The sequence below is a fragment of a genome, unplaced genomic scaffold (assembly GCF_019419815.1).
Source record: "Pyrus x bretschneideri cultivar Hongxiangsu unplaced genomic scaffold, Pyrus_bretschneideri_v1 Contig4, whole genome shotgun sequence".
Lineage (NCBI taxonomy): Eukaryota > Viridiplantae > Streptophyta > Magnoliopsida > Rosales > Rosaceae > Pyrus > Pyrus x bretschneideri.
The window spans coordinates 10,985,362-11,002,470 of record NW_025999723.1 but is presented as its reverse complement, the minus strand read 5'-3'; the positions used below and the strand labels follow the sequence as shown (position 1 = coordinate 11,002,470).

Sequence of the window (17,109 nt, the reverse complement as noted above, 5' to 3'; positions counted from 1 at the left end):
ACATATGTCGAATTCAATAATACTTATAATCTATTAGCAACTCGAATAACACTTTAATCCCAAAACGATGAATGATCGGTCCACCAATTGCAATAACCGTCCTATCATTGAAATCTGACATGGAAATACAGATGATTCGAACTACTATGAATGAAATCTGCCTACTTCCTAGTTCTGAGAATTTCTAACTGCAACGAGAAAAACAAAATACGGCTACCGTGAGAGAGCAAATGCTGACTGTTTCTAAAATTGTTACGATTAGTGATTATGGAGTCAGTTACTGTTGTCATGCTCTCACCAGATCCTCCCCTTCCCTCCAATCCGACGAGCCAACTCAAAATCCTTCTTCACTGAGGATACGAAAGTAAAAGAAACAGGTTTGTTAACAATTATATTGTACAATAATGGTAAAAACTGTCAAAGACTAACTGAAACTTGAAGTGGAAGATGAAACAGTAAACAGACGGTTAATCCAAGACATACAATAAGATAATGCATCTGAGGACAACCCCTTTGAGTTTTGTCAAAATCCACTACCCCAAAGAGTGCAGTTTTTTTCATTGTTTAGGTGTTATCTCACTACAAGCATCAGTTGGTTGCAGCTTGCAAATTTACATAGCATTAGGGGATTAGGGGAAAATAACATTTAGTTATGCAGATATTAGATCTCAAGTTTACTTACTAAGAGTGACCCGCTTTGCATGAATTGCACAGAGGTTGGAATCTTCAAACAACTGAATGACATAATCTTCTGCTGCCTGCAAAAGAACAAAATTCCAATAGGTATGACTGATTTGTCTCAAATAACTCATAGTAACTCCTCCAATGGACTGCAATTTAGAGGGTGATGGTTAGATGGTATGCTTGGATTGGGATAACAAGACAAAATTCCGGCAACCAAATCCAAGCAATTCATTCTATAGGCTTCATTTGTTGAGTTGATTTGATGACGAAGTAGAACAATAATGGTGGTAACAAGAAACTGTTGATTGTTATCAAGAACAGTTTTTATTGCAATAGAACGAGTAAGTCCTCAAAGATCTTGGGTTAGCACAGCAATGCCATTGTGTGATCAAAGCATAGCAAGAAGCAGATGGGCAGCTGAGGAAGCATCCAATGCACTTCCATAGATGTTAATAATACTTATGGCATTATCATCACTCATCCAGCCAGCATATTTTAACGGATGGATAAACAAAGATTATGGTACAACTCACTAAAATTACAATGCAGAAACATACCAGTTTATCAAACAGACAGAAAAGGAGGTGGGGTAAGAAAAGTAGTATTTGCAAGGTTAATCTCTTACATACAACTAAATTCACTTGCCATAAAATAAATAACAACATATATTCACCTCTTGAATTGCTAGTAAAGCATCAGGCGTCCAACGCTTAGGCTCTCTAGACACAGAGTTGGTGATTTCTCTTACCTACAAGGAAATAAAAGATTGTCAACTTTGTGTGATCAAACCTTGCGCATAACTAGTGCTTAAAATCTAATAGATAATATCACCAGACGTGAACCACACAAAAACGAAGCACATTCCATTTCACAATCCAATTCTAGCCTCACTTAAAAAAGCTTAACTCTGAGATTGCCAAGATGTCAAGGTCAACTTGTTTATACAATACGAAATGAGTTAATCAAATCGACATCAATAAATTGGAACTATGATTCTGGGTTTCCATGCCAACAAAAAAATACGTTCTCTTGATTGTGTGAAGAGAAAATTGCCAGAACTAGCAATAACACTACCCAACATTTCTTTTCTGTTTGTTGATATCCTTCGGTGCACGCCCTCATGTATATCTATGCGCACATGCATGTGTGGGTGCAATTCTGTATGCATAACAAACAGGGAGATAAGAACTCACAGTTCTGATGAATGGAGCAGCTGGGATAATCATCTCAACTGTCTTCTGGAGGTGACGAATCTCCCGAAGAGCCACTGTTCCTGGCCTGTAACGCCGCTTCTTCTGCTGCGTTCCTGGACCTATAGACATAACAACAATAATCATTCAGAAACAACTTACTTCCACTATAGCATCATCACCACCAGCACCAATGAAGAAAACATATATACTTGTCGGATTTGCCTTGGACCTCCTCGTGCCTCTAGAAGATTCCTTCAGTTTATTGAAACAAAAAGTGTTAAAATAAAACACATTAGGAATGCCAGATTTAAAGATATGAATTGTCTTCACCAGATTACAGATGAGTGACAAGTTTAACAGTTTCCTGCTATTTTCAAGAAATTAAACAACAGAGAAAATAACGAAAGGGGTAAGGCTCCGTTTGGCTGATAAGAAATTTAAGCAAAAAAATTAATAATTTTCAAATTTTCCAAATCAAATTTCTCCCAATTCCCCTCCTCCCAATCCTCATTCCCACAGTTTCTCAGTAACCAAACATAGGACAATAAAAAACCGAAATTAACGAGAAATTGAAGAGTGAGAAAGATAGAGGGAGAGGGGGGAGAGAGAGAGAAAGAGTACCGGTTGAGCAGGTGAGGCCACCGAGCTTCGGCCTGCAGCTGAAGGCAGAGAAAATTAGGGTTTTTAAAAGCGCAAAAATCACAATCGTCAACAAAATACACATACATGCATACATTGTTGAGAGAGAGAGAGAGAGAGAGAGAGAAGTTTGTGCGCGAGTAGCTTTCTTGCCTTTTCTTCCGGCGGTGTGTTTGACTCTCGCCATTGAAGTTCTGGTCAGAAGGAGGAGGAAGGAGCTTCTTCGCTGGTGTAAGAAGCGACGTCGTCTCGCTGATTGTTTCTAACTGTTGCAGATCCAGAGATGCGTCGTCGGCTCCGACTATAAATTTCAGAAAAATTATAAAGCTTCCCGCTCCAACTGTGTGTCGTTTCGTAGCCGGTGAGGCATAAAACGACGCCGGACGAATTATTTGGGAGCCACCGCAGCAAAATCGTCTCCAACGGTAACATTTGGACGTTGTACGAAACGACATGAGTCAAACGGTAAGTCTTTTCAACAGTGACTACAGCAGGAATTGGATCCGCCCCAGACTTTAATGTCCAGAGCCTAAGGAACAACATATCTAGGTCATAAAAATTGAATTTGACGGTCTCTAACTCATTTTGCTGGCTCACCACACACAATTAACAACTCTGATTTCTTTTACAAACCAATCATCGACCCAGATGTATTGATCCTTAGGCTTCGGACACTAAGGATCCAATTCCAATTTTTTCAAAGTTTGCATTCACAACGTTGTAAGCTTATTGCGGTAGAAAAAATTGAATTACTGACACGTGATATTATTAAATTATTAATGTTGTAATACTTACTATATAATAAGCCTCAGAGTGTGTAGTTCATTCATTCATATTATAAATTTGAATTAGTAAAATCATGCGAAGATATTTCAAAACTTTCTTAGTCTCACATGTGACTTGGTTGAATTTACAGTTTGAACTGCTAACATGCAATTGACATTAGCAAAAATTCTTTTTTCAAAAGACCAATGCCTCGTTTGGTGGCAATGATTTGATTAAAATAGATAATTCACTAGATTCATTATATGCTTACTGAAAAAAAGAAAAAAGAAAAAAAAAAAAAGAAAAAAAGAAAAAGGAAAAAATAAGCTTAGTTCCCAACTTTTCCATCTTCTGCTTTTCAAGTTAGACAACATCAAAAAGTTGGCGTTCATTTCTTCATTTAACTTACGCTGAATCTCATTTCTCAAAAGTTGGAGCTTATTATTTGTCTTGATCCAATAAAATATTGTTGTACTTCTTATTATTTTTAGTATTGGACCAGAATAACAAACAAACTAGCTCTTAGGCTAGCAATTAAACACACATATACATTCCAAAAGTCCTAAAGATGTCATATTTATAGTCAATCCAAACAGAGCTTACCCATGAATCACATCTACCCAGAGATCCACCTGATTACAAACAGTACATTTGAAGTTAAGCAGTAAAAAGTCAAAAACAAAAGGGATACTTGGGGAAAACTATTTTATCCAACTCATGACAGTGAATTATCTTCAGACAGATGTAGCCTCCAAAATTTCATGTATCACACTATCAGGAGCAAAGCTAAGAGTGTAGCCTCCAAAATCGTTCGTAAACAGCTTGCTGTCGAAGAAACAAGGTTTAAACAACGCCTCTAGGGCTGCGACGGTCTGGGAGATGCCGGAGGCTTGAAATCCGGATACTGCAACCATAAAAAAACATGAAAGAAAGAAAGATTTGGTTAGTTCTTGCACAAAATAATTGATCATGAGGGTTGATATAAATGAACATAAATTCAAATAGAAAATAAAGTGAGCAATTACATAAGGGAATGGGGAAAGTGGTTTCGAAATCCCAGGAAGTGATTCTGCTTTAACTTCTGGTTTTGGTACTGAATTTGGTTCCGGGGTGGCTTCTGTAGCTGCTTCTACTTTTGGTTCGACCACAGCTTCTGCTTTCTGTACAGTATCACTAGCAGCAGTAGGCTCTGGAGTTGGTTCTGCAGGTGCAGGAAGAGCCTTGCTAACAGTTACTGGCAGAAGAGCTGTCCCAATTTGCTGAAATTCAAGGCGGTTGAGGATAAAAACAGCGGAGTTTAGTATATTGTAATTGTCAAAATAACTAGTCTGTGAGGCAGTGATGAGGGAATCCGTCATTTTTAGTCTCATACCTTTATGTCATCGACGAGCTCCTTAGGGGCAACCTTCGTGGTCAAGAACTTATCAACTTGTTGTAGAGTTTCTTTTCGATCCTGTCATAAAAGCAACTTAGGTTATGACAATGAAGTTGAATGCTAATCCTTGGGATCAGAATGTAATATGTTTTCAAGGCCGCGATGGTTACAGATGTTTATGATTAATAAACCTTCATATTTATGACGAGCTAGACGTGTTTCACAAAAATTACTAAAATGCAAAGGCTGTCTGTTAGAACAAAATAACTAAGAGGAAACATGGAATAATATAACTTTTGGCCACTACGCGTTATTTCAGAGACGTAAAATTTTCCTATCGACCCCGATAAACATTCCATCAAAATAACTTCTTGGAAGTATAAAAGAGAATAGGGGACTCACCTCAGCAAAAAGGAGTTTCTTGCTCGCAAACTGAACTAGTGCAGCTGAGCCTAAAACTTGGAGGATTGTTTCTAACTAAAAAGATGAGAGTGCAACAGTCAGTTCGAAAGATGTTCGAGAGGGATACATGTTACACCAAAAGGAAAACAAATAGATCAGCATGGATGGACTTTACTTCAGTAAAAGCCAATAAACCCAATCCGGTTGCTGCGGCAACCCCAAGGGAAAGAGACAAGGCATCTGAGTCCTCCTGCACATAATTGACCACATAAACATATAAGAATCCTGTTAAAATCATATAAGTACATCAAAATTCTTTCGAACATAATCATCAACAAGGGAATCCATCACTGAAAACCAATAAATTTGCTCGTCCCAACCCATTTTCAGAATGGCACACATCAACAGCTTTCTTGTCCCATCTTGATGAAATATGTAAGCTAGGGGCGGGGGGATGTTTCAAATGTTTATATACTTCTATCACGATCAATCCGGCTTTTCGTTTATGATTTTCTACTAAACCTTTTAGACTAACCAACATGTTGTTATTTGTGTTCAATATATAAAGTTCAATATAACATCCTTGCTCGAAAGTAGGAGACCAAATAGCACCTTACTGTTCAATAAGACAATAGATTTTCACATGTGAAATATCAATCAACATATGGAAGTCAAGAAAATTACTCCAACTGCACCATTAAGAGCATCTGTTAAATTGCCAAAATCAAAACTCAGTGCTTTTGTTGGTGGTGTCCAAGGAAGACCGCTGTTCTGCAAAATGATATTTCATGTCAAGTACTAAAGCTCAATAAGACTCGTATGGAAACAAAGATTAGATGTAGAAGGGCAATGGGACTGACCACCCATCCTCGTGGTCCTTCAGCACCATCTTTAATAGCATAAGCAGCTTTGAACCCATTTACAGTGACTAATTCTGCAACCAGCTCGGAGTTCCCATCAAATCTGGCTTCCATCAGAACATTTGCAGGATTAGTTTCACATATTAGCTTTGGGAATAACACAAACGTCACAAGCATGTGAAAAAGGAACGTCAAGGAAAGAACATTATAATCAGAATCGATTTTACGGTAAACTAGAAATGGAAATGTCAACAAGCAGTTTCTACATGAAGTTATTCAATTAAGCTTTCTTCCGCCCCCTTTCACGCCACTGAATAGAAGCATTGTTTTCAAGAAAGGGATTTGGAATGTGCACAAACCGGAGTTGATATTTTTGCGCTAACATATGACAATTTGTATGAAATTCTAGGAAAACCAACGTCTTCTATGTAATACTGGTAACTGAGTTTTATTGTGAGAATTCTCTACTTCGAAAGTAAATGCTAATGTGAACTGAATTTTTCTTTCGCAGTCCAAATAGTGATCTCTACATAAACCAATTGAATAATGTACACATTCTAAGGTGATGTCAATTCTAGGCACTTGATAGTAGCTCTTGATTGTGAACAACTGCTTCGAAATAAGCTCAGAAATTGACAATTCATGATTTGTAAAACAATGAGGAACGAAAACTAAAGAATCGGGTTAACAATCTTACTTATCGAGGATGAACAATGTGGTATTTTCCGGCTCCTTGAACTTCAAAGAGAGTTTCTTCAAGAAACCCGGCTTATCTTCACCTTTGTAAACAATCGACACCGCCTTCTTCCCCAGACCCTTGACATCCGGAGTACCAAACTGCCTAAAATCCGCTGGCGATCTTATATCAAGCAACTGAGCATTGGCCTCCTCACCCAATTTTACATAAGCACTTCTGGCAGATTCAACACCGAACGGCTTAGGCAGAACCTGAGACAGAATCAATGGAACCGCCAAAACTGCGAAACCGCCAGCGACAACTGCAGGATTATCAGTCACAAAACTGATAACACTGTCAAGAACCCCACCTACTTCCAAGTCTCCACCTCCACCACTCACAGTCTGCCCCAATGCTTCATATGTCAAAGCCTTGGCAAACCCGGCATTGAAAACTGAAGATAAGAGCAGCAAGCCGCCATGGAAACTCCGAGATGAAGACTCTTGTGAAGCTTTCAAACTTGTGGGATTAGAGAATTTGGGAAGGGAAATGGAAGGCAGTGATGGGATTTTTCTTCTGTCACCAATAACTGATCTTATGGGGGTCAAGCTTGCTGCATTGAAGGCCTCCATGGCATAATTCTAGCGAGAGAATCTAGCGAGTGAAACAGAAGAAAAAGACACTTTTTGGTCTCTCAGAAAATTGATGAAAAATTGAGATTGAAGTTTCTTTGGGTGGAGGGTGGTGGTGACGTGTCATGCAAGATGAGAGGTTGCCCATTGAGCGATTGACACGTGGCGAGTAAGGATTGCGAGGTTGTTGATCACTTTATATTGTTTGATGGCTGGGATGATGACTTTGGGTTGTAAATGTTTTGTGTGGCTGAGAATAATGTCACTAGAAGTCTTGAGAAACTCCGCAAGGAAAAATACGTTTAGAGTACACTCCGCGGGTGCAGTACGGACCACGGTACAGTCGATGGTGGCTGCCTGGTGGAGAATTCCCGAAGAACGTCCATACAACTTAGACTCGTTATTACAGCATTCCAAGTTAACCACATACCAGCATACAAAAAGATTAAGATACATGACAAGTTTGGCAATCCATGCTCATTTGGTTCACCGAATGAATGTTTTTTCTTTTTCTTTCAAATAACGGTAATAGAAACGCCTTTTGAAGAGCAAAAATAAAACAAGTTCATTACATGCACCAAAATGTCGCAGGTAGTTGCAGTAAGCTGTAATCCTAGTGTGCTATTTTTCTTGAAATGTCGAACCAGTTATAGATGATAGATCGAATTCTTCAAATTCTTGTCACCCCTAACTAAAACTTTGTCAGACTGAGCACATACCCAAAATGTATAAATTATGTTACATGTGGATGATCAAATGACCGCTTTACAGAAGATCGAAAAAGTAATCCAAACCTTGCCCAATTTCCCAAATTGAGATGCCGCATCCCCATTTGCGAGCTTCCTCTAGCCGCACGGAGATTGACATTGGTGATGGATAGAACACAGCGTGGTAATTACTTTCATCATCGGAGTAGAAGAATAAATGTTCTGCGCTGTTCTTTTCCCATTGCAACTCGGGCTTGTGCTTCTCCAACAAGGACAGGTAATCCCTTCCAGTGATAGCACCACCACCTGGACCTGCATTTTCGATAACATTAAAAGACTCTCCCTAAAATGTCGAACTACTAGAGAATTCAAACACATTCAAGCAAAAAAAAAAACTTCAAGAGATGTCCTCGTAAATGAATTACCAACGATTTGGAAGCCGGAGACAATAGCAGATGCTTAGATAAAATTATCAAATGCACAATGTTAAGATGATCAATCCAAACCCCATATAGTCGTCATACAAGACTTGTTAAGTTTATTTACTCACCTAGGTTCAATTCCTTTCCAATTCTAGAACAACCGCCAATAGATCCATAGGACAAACAGCATGGGAACTCATAATGAGTTGACCCATCATATTTCACTCCCCATGGGCAATAACACGAAACCGTAAATCAAATATAGATTCTCCAACGCCAATGAATAACACAAATTGTACAAGTAGAAAAGAAACAGAATAATACCTCCTGTGAGGACGAAATCATTGCCGTAGAAATTGATGCCAAGAAATATCTTGCGGGCTAGAGCACTGTTTTTATTGGTACCAAGGAGCAGCTGCAGGGTAGAATGAATCCACTTCAGAGGTGCATTGGGACCAGGATTATTGGGTCCCGAGAAATCATACGTCATAAGTGAGAATCCATCCACAGCATCATCCACGCTCTGAAGATCTTTAGGTCCAAAATCATGCGGTTGGAGCTTCTCTGAATGTGGCGGACCAATAACATAGACTAATTGCAACCGTTGCTTAGCATTCCTCTCTAAGCTCACACCATGTAATGCATCACCAAGCTCTTTTATAAACTGCAATGCCTGCACGGGCAGAATAACAAAGATCCTCAGATGTTATATAATTTGAGGAGAAGATGCATGGTATCACTTTCTAGAAAACAGCACCAATGAATAGCCACAACAAATAAGTTCATTAGGCAACATCTACACCTCCAAACAATAGTGACTTTCAGCAAACTTGGATGTAGGTACAAAGAAGACAAGGTCTTGTTATATTCGGTAACAAAGTGACTCCGACCAAAAGATTTCATTAGCCCGCTAATACAATTCCATATATCCTTTATCTTTGTATTGAGGAATGTATATTAAACAGTTGTATCTCAAAATAGCAAATGGAATTCTAATTTGGAACATTGCAGTTACAGTTGATCAAAGTCCTGACACGTCAACATATATGAATACTATACACTTGTGAAAGGTATAAAAATATTTTCAACAGACAACAAACATGACTTTTATGAAACATTGCCATCATTTGCCTAGTTGGGTCATGCAAAATTAGTACTTTACCAAATTCCGCAAGCTTGGATCATGCAAAATTCTGTAAGCTGCCCACCTTGACCAAGATTCCAGCACAATACCGTCATATCCCATCTCCCTGATCAACGAAAAAGCCCCCCACAAAATTAGTACCTTATCTGCGTTAGATATAAAGAAAAATGACCAAAGTTTTGGACCTTTTGGTACATACAGACTACAGAAATCATTAAATAGTAAACAAGTTCAAAAGGATCAGAAGCCAATGGGGTAGAATTAGGACGTAATATCTCAATAAAACAAACATATAAAAAGTACTCTAGGTTGGAAGCCTACTTGCACTCGTTTACTATAAGATTAATAGCTTTACTCCTCTGCTTCTTCTTTGTAAGCAGCTCTGCTGGAAATGCTTCCAGAACAACTCTAGGCAATACCTATACATTATGGAGGTATGCTACAGATGAGATTACTAACCGATTGAGATAAAAAGTGTGCCACAACTACATATAAAAGCGCAGGACATATATCGACGACTTATAAAAAAGAATTTAAATTGTTTCTAAGTTGACTAACTGTGGAAAAAAACCTCTCAAATTTTATTACATGTCTTCCCACATTCGATTGTGAACAATTGATGTCACAGCTGTTCAATATTAGTCAAATACGAAAAAGTAGTGAGAAGGGAGTTAAAGAATTCTTCTTCATACCCAAGCATCTCCTGCCATCCTAAGATCTGAGATCCATCCCATATCAGCATTATGCCTACCTTCCAGAATTAAGCCGTTGCCTTGGCTGTTGACAAAAGGGGTGAAATACTGAAAACTTGTCCAGAAATAAAATAGCTACACAAATCTTAATTATCGCTTACGACTTACTGAATCTTAACAGATATTCCTACCATCTCTAGAGGTTGAAGGTCATAAATGAGAGGATTATCCCCAACCCCCAACCCCAACAGCCAAAAAGTAATCATACATTAAGTTTGATTCCGAGCCAACTTTATTTAGCAGACAGTTCTAATCTAGAGTTTTGAGAATAGACACCTCAATGGTCACGTATATAATCAAATAACTGAGCAGAGTTTTGACAGTTACCATCGGCTTATTTGGGCAATGATAACAATTAAAAAACATGGCACCAAACAGTACATCAACTACTCATATCACTTTGTCCAACCACGAAAACTGGGAGCATACCTCTTTAGGTCATACCAAATTGGAGATAGATGAGTAAACTTGGAGTTGAACCATTTGGCCATATCATAGCCCTTAGAATTCCTGTATAATTTGACATGTGAGAAGGAGTTCGCAAAAATTTCAAGCTAATTAATGCAAATACGTCTAATATGATTATATGAGCAACCAACCAATACAAATTACTAACCTAGGTATTATAGAACAACAAACTTTACATAATCACATTAGATCCACCAAGCTACGTTAAACCAAAAGGACCGGCACTTTGTAGTTTGTATCAAAGAGAGACTAATGGATCAGTTCAAACTCTACTACTTTCTTTACTATGATTCCGAGTGTATTTCGTTACCAAATGAATTCCTCAAATTTTACATATACTTCAATTCCAAGTAATTTTTTTTCTCATATTTGAAACGTTAACTGAAATTCTCGTTGTATTTCATTCCAATCCAAACAGCTTGTTAGAAAATAATACAATCCCATAAATTATTATATAGCCAAACAGACTGAAAGACATGGCATACCATGGAGTAATGTAGGCCAATACAGGATATGCAAAGTGCCTGCCACTCGTATTTTCGGAAACCTTTCCATTTTCCTGAATTTTTCAAACCACATTATCAATAAGAACACTGTAAGATCATAAATTTTCTGTTTGGCAGCTGAGAAAAAGTTTGAATCGAAGCCAAAAATAATTATAAACACTAAGGTTTCGTATCATTTCGTGCATTTCTTGACTAATAACAGCTAAAATGCAGTAAACGATAACTTCAATTCGTCTTAATTTTTCCCGCATTTTCTCGGCAATCAAACAGACAAATTGCAGAAATCAGTAGGGAGGGTACTTGCAGTGAGGATCTCCTGGTAATTCACATCAGGTTTCACGATTCCTCGCTCGTAGACGGCGTAATCCGTCGGGTTCGCCGTCGGAGCATATTTGATGCGGTAGGCGAGCATGGCGGTTGCTACAGCTACGCAGAAGAAGAGGACGAAGGTGACTATGTGCTGCCGGTTTGCGTCGCGGAGTTGTCCCGAAGGTTCTACTCGGTCTTCGCCGCGGTTCGAACTCGGTGCGACTCGGCGCTCTCTTTTCTTGGCCATTTTTGAGTCGGAAGGCCCAGAAAGTTCAACGGACGTTTACAGAAGCACGAGCAAGAAAGATGGTTTGTAGACGATAAATGACATGTCGTTGTTCATGCGGCTGTGTGTAGGTACAATAAAACGCCCTGTCGTTGGAGTTCAATCCATCCTCGTTGATGATTCGTAGAATTACAAACTAAATTAACAAACGAACAAAGTAATGTTGTTATATATAAATCAATGATCACCATTATTGGATGTGTCATTATTAAAAGTAGGGTGGATAACAGCTCAGCTGCTGTTGGTGTTTAGCTGTTGCTTTCGGTCCTCCATCATCTATTGTTTTTATCCATTGCTTTCGGCCCTTCTTCACTGTAAAGCTAAAGTTAGATAATAGATTAAGATTAGTGGGATTGGAGGTCATCATTATGTTGGCTTAGCTGCCATGGTCCTCCTTTCTTCTTCACGTTTTTCTTCTCCCATATATGTTGCATCGTGTAATGTTTTTCAGATATGAAATATACATCAAACATTCAACATGGTATCAGAGCGGGCATCATCCTGAGCCAGTTCTGTATATCGAACCTGCTGTGTTTATTTTTCAAAAACAATGGCAGATGGAAGTATCATTGCTTCTTCATCTGGAAGCGCTTCTGAAATGGATATCAATCCAAACCAACGACTCAGTTCAGTATTATTGAATGAGTTTAATTATTTGCCATGGGCAAGGGCTGTTAGTCTTGCTCTCGGTGGAAGATCCAAACTCGATTTCATCAATGGCAGTCAACCTGCACCAGATGCTTCTTCTCCAGAATATGGAGGGTGGCTATGTAAAGATCAACTGGTCATGTCATGGTTGTTAAATTCTATGGAAAGGAATATTGCTGAAATCTTCAGCTATTCCGAGTCGTCTCTCATCCTTTGGACCACCGTGAAGGAGATGTATGGAAATCAAAACAATGCAGCTCGCATCTTTCAACTCAAGAAGGATATCTCCAACATACAGCAAGAAGGTAAAAGCTTTGTTCAACATCTTGGTTCTTTGAGAAGCATGTGGAATGAGTTAGATGTGTACAGACCTCACACAACTGATCTCTCTGTGCTCCTTAAAAGAACTGAAGAAGATAAAAATTTTCAATTATTGTCTAGCTTGAGCTCAGAATATGAGGATTTGAGAAGTCACATTCTCATGAACTCGGAGCTACCATCCTTCACTAGTATCTGTGCAACTATCCAACGTGAGGAAGTAAGGAGAAAAGTCATGAACAATGGTATAAAAACCAACGTGACAGAAGCTAGGGCTTACCTGACAAATGAAAAAAGATATAAAGGAAAAAACCCTCATTTAAAGTGCCTACATTGTGACAACATCGGGCATGTGAGAGACAAGTGCTGGATCCTACATCCAGAACTCAAACCTGACTTCATGAAGGATAAATCCGCACCAAAGACAAGTCGAGCACACCCTCGTGCCAACACTGCAACATCTTCATCTATCAACAATGTTGATACCTATCAACAGTTCACTACAAATCCTGCCATCCTTTTAAATGAGTTCGCAGCGTATCTCCAACAAAAGAAGGGAAAAGAGGATGGATCGGTTGATCATGAAGATGGAAGTACTACTGCATTGATGGGCAAATTTGCAGGTTTTTTAGCTGATGCTGATTATGTACCTCAGACAGACTTGAAAGGTATCGTAACTGCTTTCCAAACTGCTCTTAAAATAAATGAGTTACATGATTTTTAGGTTGTAGATTCTGGTGCCACAGACCATATGACTAATCAAATGTCAAAGTTACATAGATTTGAGAAACTACATAATCCTTCACATGTATCTGTTGCTAATGGTGAAGGTGCTAGGATTGTAGGAAAGGGAAAAATCCACCTGATATCTGATCAAATAGAGTCTATGGCCCTATATGTTCCATCATTTCCATTTTAACTTCTCTCAGTGGGAAGAATCACAAATTCCTTAAATTGTTTGGCCATTTTTTCACCAAAAACTGTCATTTTTCAGGATTGTATAACCAAGAGGACGATTGGTGAGGGGTTTTACCTTGATGGTCTCTATTACATATCAAAAAGCTCTTCCTGTGGGTTCCATGCCAAGTCAAAGTCCATCCATACCTCCATTCAAGCTTCCACCTTGTGACACCAACGACTAGCTCATCCATCTCAACCTATCTTATCCACCTTATTTCCTGACTTAGGCAAAGAATCAACCCACTGTGAAACTTGTCATTTGTCAAAGGCAACAAGACTACCTCTAGGGTCTTCGATGTCTAGAGTTTCTCATCTTTTTGAACTTGTACACTCTGATATATGGGGACCAACAAATGAATCTTTTGATGGTTATAAATATTTCATAACTTTTGTTGATGATTATTCAAGAACCACCTGGTTATATTTGTTAAAATCAAAAAGTGAGGTGATGGAAGTGTTTAAGGACTTTCACAACCTTGTCAAAAATCATTTTTCTTCTCAAATCAAAACCCTAAGGTCTGATAATGGCACAGAATACATGTCCCAAGTCATGACTCAATATTTGAGCAACAATGGCATCATACATCAAACTAGCTGTGTTGGCACACCTCAACAAAATGGTGTTGCCGAGAGAAAAAACCGAGATCTCCTTGAAAAAACTAGGGCATTGATGTTACAAATGAATGTACCAAAACGTTTTTGGTCTCAAAGCGTCATGACAGCAGCTTACCTGATCAACAGATTACCTAGTAGGGTTTTGGGGTTCAAATCCCCAATGGAGATAGTCAAGAACAGAAAGGTGGACTTGTCTCACCTTAAAGTCTTTGGATGCATCTGTTTTGTTCATATTCAGTCATTACATCGAGACAAACTTGATCCTAGGGCAACTAAATGCATTTTCCTTGGCTACTCGTCCACACAAAAAGGGTATAAGTGTTATAATCCACAACTTAAGAGATTAATTGTTTCAAAGGATGTTCAATTTCATGAAACTAACTCTTATTACAGTAAGTCTCTGGATAGTACAAGTCAGGGGGAGATTATCTTGGACATGTTTCCACTGCCAAGGACTAAGATACTCAACAATGCGGGTGATCAAACTCACACAATGGATCTTGTGGCTCCAAATCAACCGGATTCATATGACGACAGCAACATGCCTGTAGAAGATGAAACTCTACGTAGTATTGGTCCTGAAGAACCTTCAGAAGAGTCTCTTCCTACCATACCTCGACGAAATCCAACTCGTGAGAGGCACCCACCAGCAAGACTGCAAGACTTTATTACGTACAAGCTCAAGCACCCCTTATCCAACTACTGTTCTTATCAAAAGTTGTCACACAATTACACTGCCTATTTGAGTAATATATCTGCGCATGAAGAGCCTCAATCATTTCAAGAAGCTAACCAATCCCAAGTGTGGCAGCAAGCAATGCAGGATGAACTGCATGTACTCGATCAACATAAAACCTGGAGCATTGTGCCACTGCCCAAAGGAAAGAAGATAGTAGGCTGCAGGTGGATATACAAGATTAAATTCAACTCGGATGGGTCTATTGAAAGACACAAGGCACGATTAATGGCCCGTGGCTTCACTCAAACATTTGATGTGGATTACAAGGAAACCTTTGCCCCCATTGCAAAGATGAACACAGTGCGCGTACTCTTGTCTGTGAGCTTGAAGAAGACGTCTACATGAGATTACCACCGGGTCACTCTCAAAGTCATAAACAGGATGTTGTGTGTAAACTGCACAAATCAATTTATGGTCTTAAACAATCACCGAGAGCCTGGTATGCTAAGCTCAGTTCAGTCCTTATCAATGTTGGTTTTGGAAGAAGCAATGCGGACTCCTCTTTATTTGTACGCTCAGGCACCGCTGGTACATTGGTTGTTCTTGTGTATGTTGATGACTTGATCATCACCGGAGATAACCCTGAAGAAATCAAAGAACTCAAGCACTCCCTTCAGCAACGCTTTGCAATAAAAGATCTTGGTGTTCTGAGATACTTCCTTGGCATCGAAATGGCTACATCTCACACGGGCTTCTTCCTTAACCAGCGCAAATATGTTCTGGATCTCCTTAAGGAAGCAAACATGAGTGATGCTAAACCGGTCCCTACACCTCTTGACATTAAACTTAAGGTCAGCTTAGAGGGTCAATCTCTTCCAAACATAAGTTATTATCAGCGGTTGGTTGGTAAGTTGATATACCTGACCATCACAAGGCCCGACATTACCTATGCTGTCAGTATTGTTAGCCAATTTATGCACTCTCCCACGATTGAGCACTTTAACCTAGTCAAAAGGATACTTCGGTATCTAAAAGGTTCTGTGGGACGTGGTATAATCATGAAGAAAAATGCAAGCACTCAGATTACAGGTTATTGTGATGCAGATTGGGCTGGCAATTCCATTGATCGTAAGTCTACAACGGGATTTTGCACGTTTGTGGGAGGCAACCTTGTCTCATGGAAAAGCAAAAAACAAACTGTCGTTGCAAGATCCAGTGCTGAGGCAGAATATCAGGCAATGGCATTTACTGCGTGTGAACTAATCTGGCTCAAAGGTTTACTGTGTGACTTAGGTGTTTTCAATCATCAATCCATGTCCCTTTTCTGTGACAATTAGGCTGCAATGCACATTACTTCCAACCCAGTTTTTCATGAGAGAACCAAGCACATTGAAGTCGATTGTCACTATGTTCGTACACAAGTTCAATCTCAGGTTATCCAAACGCATTTTGTAAGGAGCTCGGATCAACTTGCGGACCTATTCACAAAATCATTGGCCTCTCATCAGTTTCAGCTTCTTCTTGGCAAGCTTGGATCTATCAACCTTTTGGATCCAGCTTGAGGGGGAGTATTGGATGTGTCATTATTAAAAGTAGGGTGGATAACAGCTCAGCTGCTGTTGGTGTTTAGCTGTTGCTTTCGGTCCTCCATCATCTATTGTTTTTATCCATTGCTTTCGGCCCTTCTTCACTGTAAAGCTAAAGTTAGATAATAGATTAAGATTAGTGGGATTGGAGGTCATCATTATGTTGGCTTAGCTGCCATGGTCCTCCTTTCTTCTTCACGTTTTTCTTCTCCCATATATGTTGCATCGTGTAATGTTTTTCAGATATGAAATATACATCAAACATTCAACAACCATCTTCTACAAGATTCAAGAAGAAGGGAGAGGCTCCCCAACCTTTACAAAATACAAACTACTTCAAAGTAACAAGGCTAACCAAGAGTTTCAACTCTTTTAACACTTTTTTTCTCTAAGTTAAACCAAAAAATGTTCTCACTATCTATCTCGAAAAGAAGTATGTCGCCGTCCTTGGATAACACTAAAGGTGTGAAACGGTCAAAGTAA

General features: G+C 39.1%; 4 protein-coding genes across 5 annotated transcripts; 1 reads left to right on the top strand and 3 right to left on the bottom strand.

The window, feature by feature from the left end:
- Positions 1-5: 5 nt before the first annotated feature.
- Positions 6-3,038, bottom strand: LOC103929358 (histone H3-like centromeric protein CENH3). Of its 2 annotated transcripts, none has more exons than XM_048564883.1 (7): positions 2,670-3,038; positions 2,499-2,530; positions 2,087-2,129; positions 1,878-1,996; positions 1,358-1,432; positions 683-758; positions 6-350 (listed from the first exon to the last, which is right to left on the bottom strand). In XM_048564883.1, exons 1-7 carry the CDS (start codon positions 2,701-2,703, stop codon positions 295-297), a joined length of 435 nt encoding a protein of 144 aa, XP_048420840.1. In that variant the 5' UTR covers positions 2,704-3,038; the 3' UTR covers positions 6-294. The 2 variants fall into 2 exon arrangements, with proteins under 2 accessions (XP_048420840.1, XP_048420839.1); XM_048564882.1 differs by having other exon boundaries at positions 2,499-2,536; positions 2,670-3,035.
- Positions 3,039-3,785: 747 nt separating this feature from the next.
- Positions 3,786-7,341, bottom strand: LOC125468683 (rhodanese-like domain-containing protein 4, chloroplastic). The gene is made up of 8 exons (XM_048564880.1): positions 6,616-7,341; positions 5,919-6,021; positions 5,743-5,829; positions 5,234-5,308; positions 5,059-5,133; positions 4,654-4,734; positions 4,307-4,540; positions 3,786-4,185 (listed from the first exon to the last, which is right to left on the bottom strand). Exons 1-8 carry the CDS (start codon positions 7,224-7,226, stop codon positions 4,138-4,140), a joined length of 1,314 nt encoding a protein of 437 aa, XP_048420837.1. The 5' UTR covers positions 7,227-7,341; the 3' UTR covers positions 3,786-4,137.
- A 405-nt stretch (positions 7,342-7,746) lies between these two features.
- On the bottom strand, positions 7,747-11,950 carry LOC125468684 (chitinase domain-containing protein 1-like). Its single transcript, XM_048564881.1, has 8 exons — positions 11,530-11,950; positions 11,205-11,278; positions 10,681-10,761; positions 10,192-10,276; positions 9,821-9,918; positions 9,518-9,605; positions 8,680-9,028; positions 7,747-8,245 (listed from the first exon to the last, which is right to left on the bottom strand). Exons 1-8 carry the CDS (start codon positions 11,779-11,781, stop codon positions 7,992-7,994), a joined length of 1,281 nt encoding a protein of 426 aa, XP_048420838.1. The 5' UTR covers positions 11,782-11,950; the 3' UTR covers positions 7,747-7,991.
- Positions 11,951-15,441: 3,491 nt separating this feature from the next.
- Positions 15,442-16,377, top strand: LOC125468810 (uncharacterized mitochondrial protein AtMg00810-like). The gene has a single exon (XM_048565266.1). It carries the CDS (start codon positions 15,442-15,444, stop codon positions 16,375-16,377), a length of 936 nt encoding a protein of 311 aa, XP_048421223.1.
- The last annotated feature ends 732 nt before the right edge of the window (positions 16,378-17,109 follow it).

Coding starts and splice junctions, on each gene's coding strand:
- LOC103929358 (XM_048564882.1), bottom strand. CDS start 2,703: ATGGCGAGAGTCAAACACACCGCCGGAAGAAAAG. Junction 2,130..2,498: donor TGGCCTCACCTGCTCAACCG/GTACTCTTTCTC, acceptor AATAAACTGAAG/GAATCTTCTAGAGGCACGAG. Junction 759..1,357: donor CTTTACTAGCAATTCAAGAG/GTGAATATATGT, acceptor GTTCTTTTGCAG/GCAGCAGAAGATTATGTCAT.
- LOC125468683 (XM_048564880.1), bottom strand. CDS start 7,226: ATGGAGGCCTTCAATGCAGCAAGCTTGACCCCCATAAGATCAGTTATT. Junction 6,022..6,615: donor ACATTGTTCATCCTCGATAA/GTAAGATTGTTA, acceptor GATGGAAGCCAG/ATTTGATGGGAACTCCGAGC. Junction 4,735..5,058: donor AGAAACTCCTTTTTGCTGAG/GTGAGTCCCCTA, acceptor CTTTTATGACAG/GATCGAAAAGAAACTCTACA.
- LOC125468684 (XM_048564881.1), bottom strand. CDS start 11,781: ATGGCCAAGAAAAGAGAGCGCCGAGTCGCACCGAGTTCGAACCGCGGC. Junction 10,277..10,680: donor ATTTGGTATGACCTAAAGAG/GTATGCTCCCAG, acceptor TTTTGTCAACAG/CCAAGGCAACGGCTTAATTC. Junction 9,606..9,820: donor CTTATAGTAAACGAGTGCAA/GTAGGCTTCCAA, acceptor TTCGTTGATCAG/GGAGATGGGATATGACGGTA.
- LOC125468810 (XM_048565266.1), top strand. CDS start 15,442: ATGAGATTACCACCGGGTCACTCTCAAAGTCATAAACAGGATGTTGTG.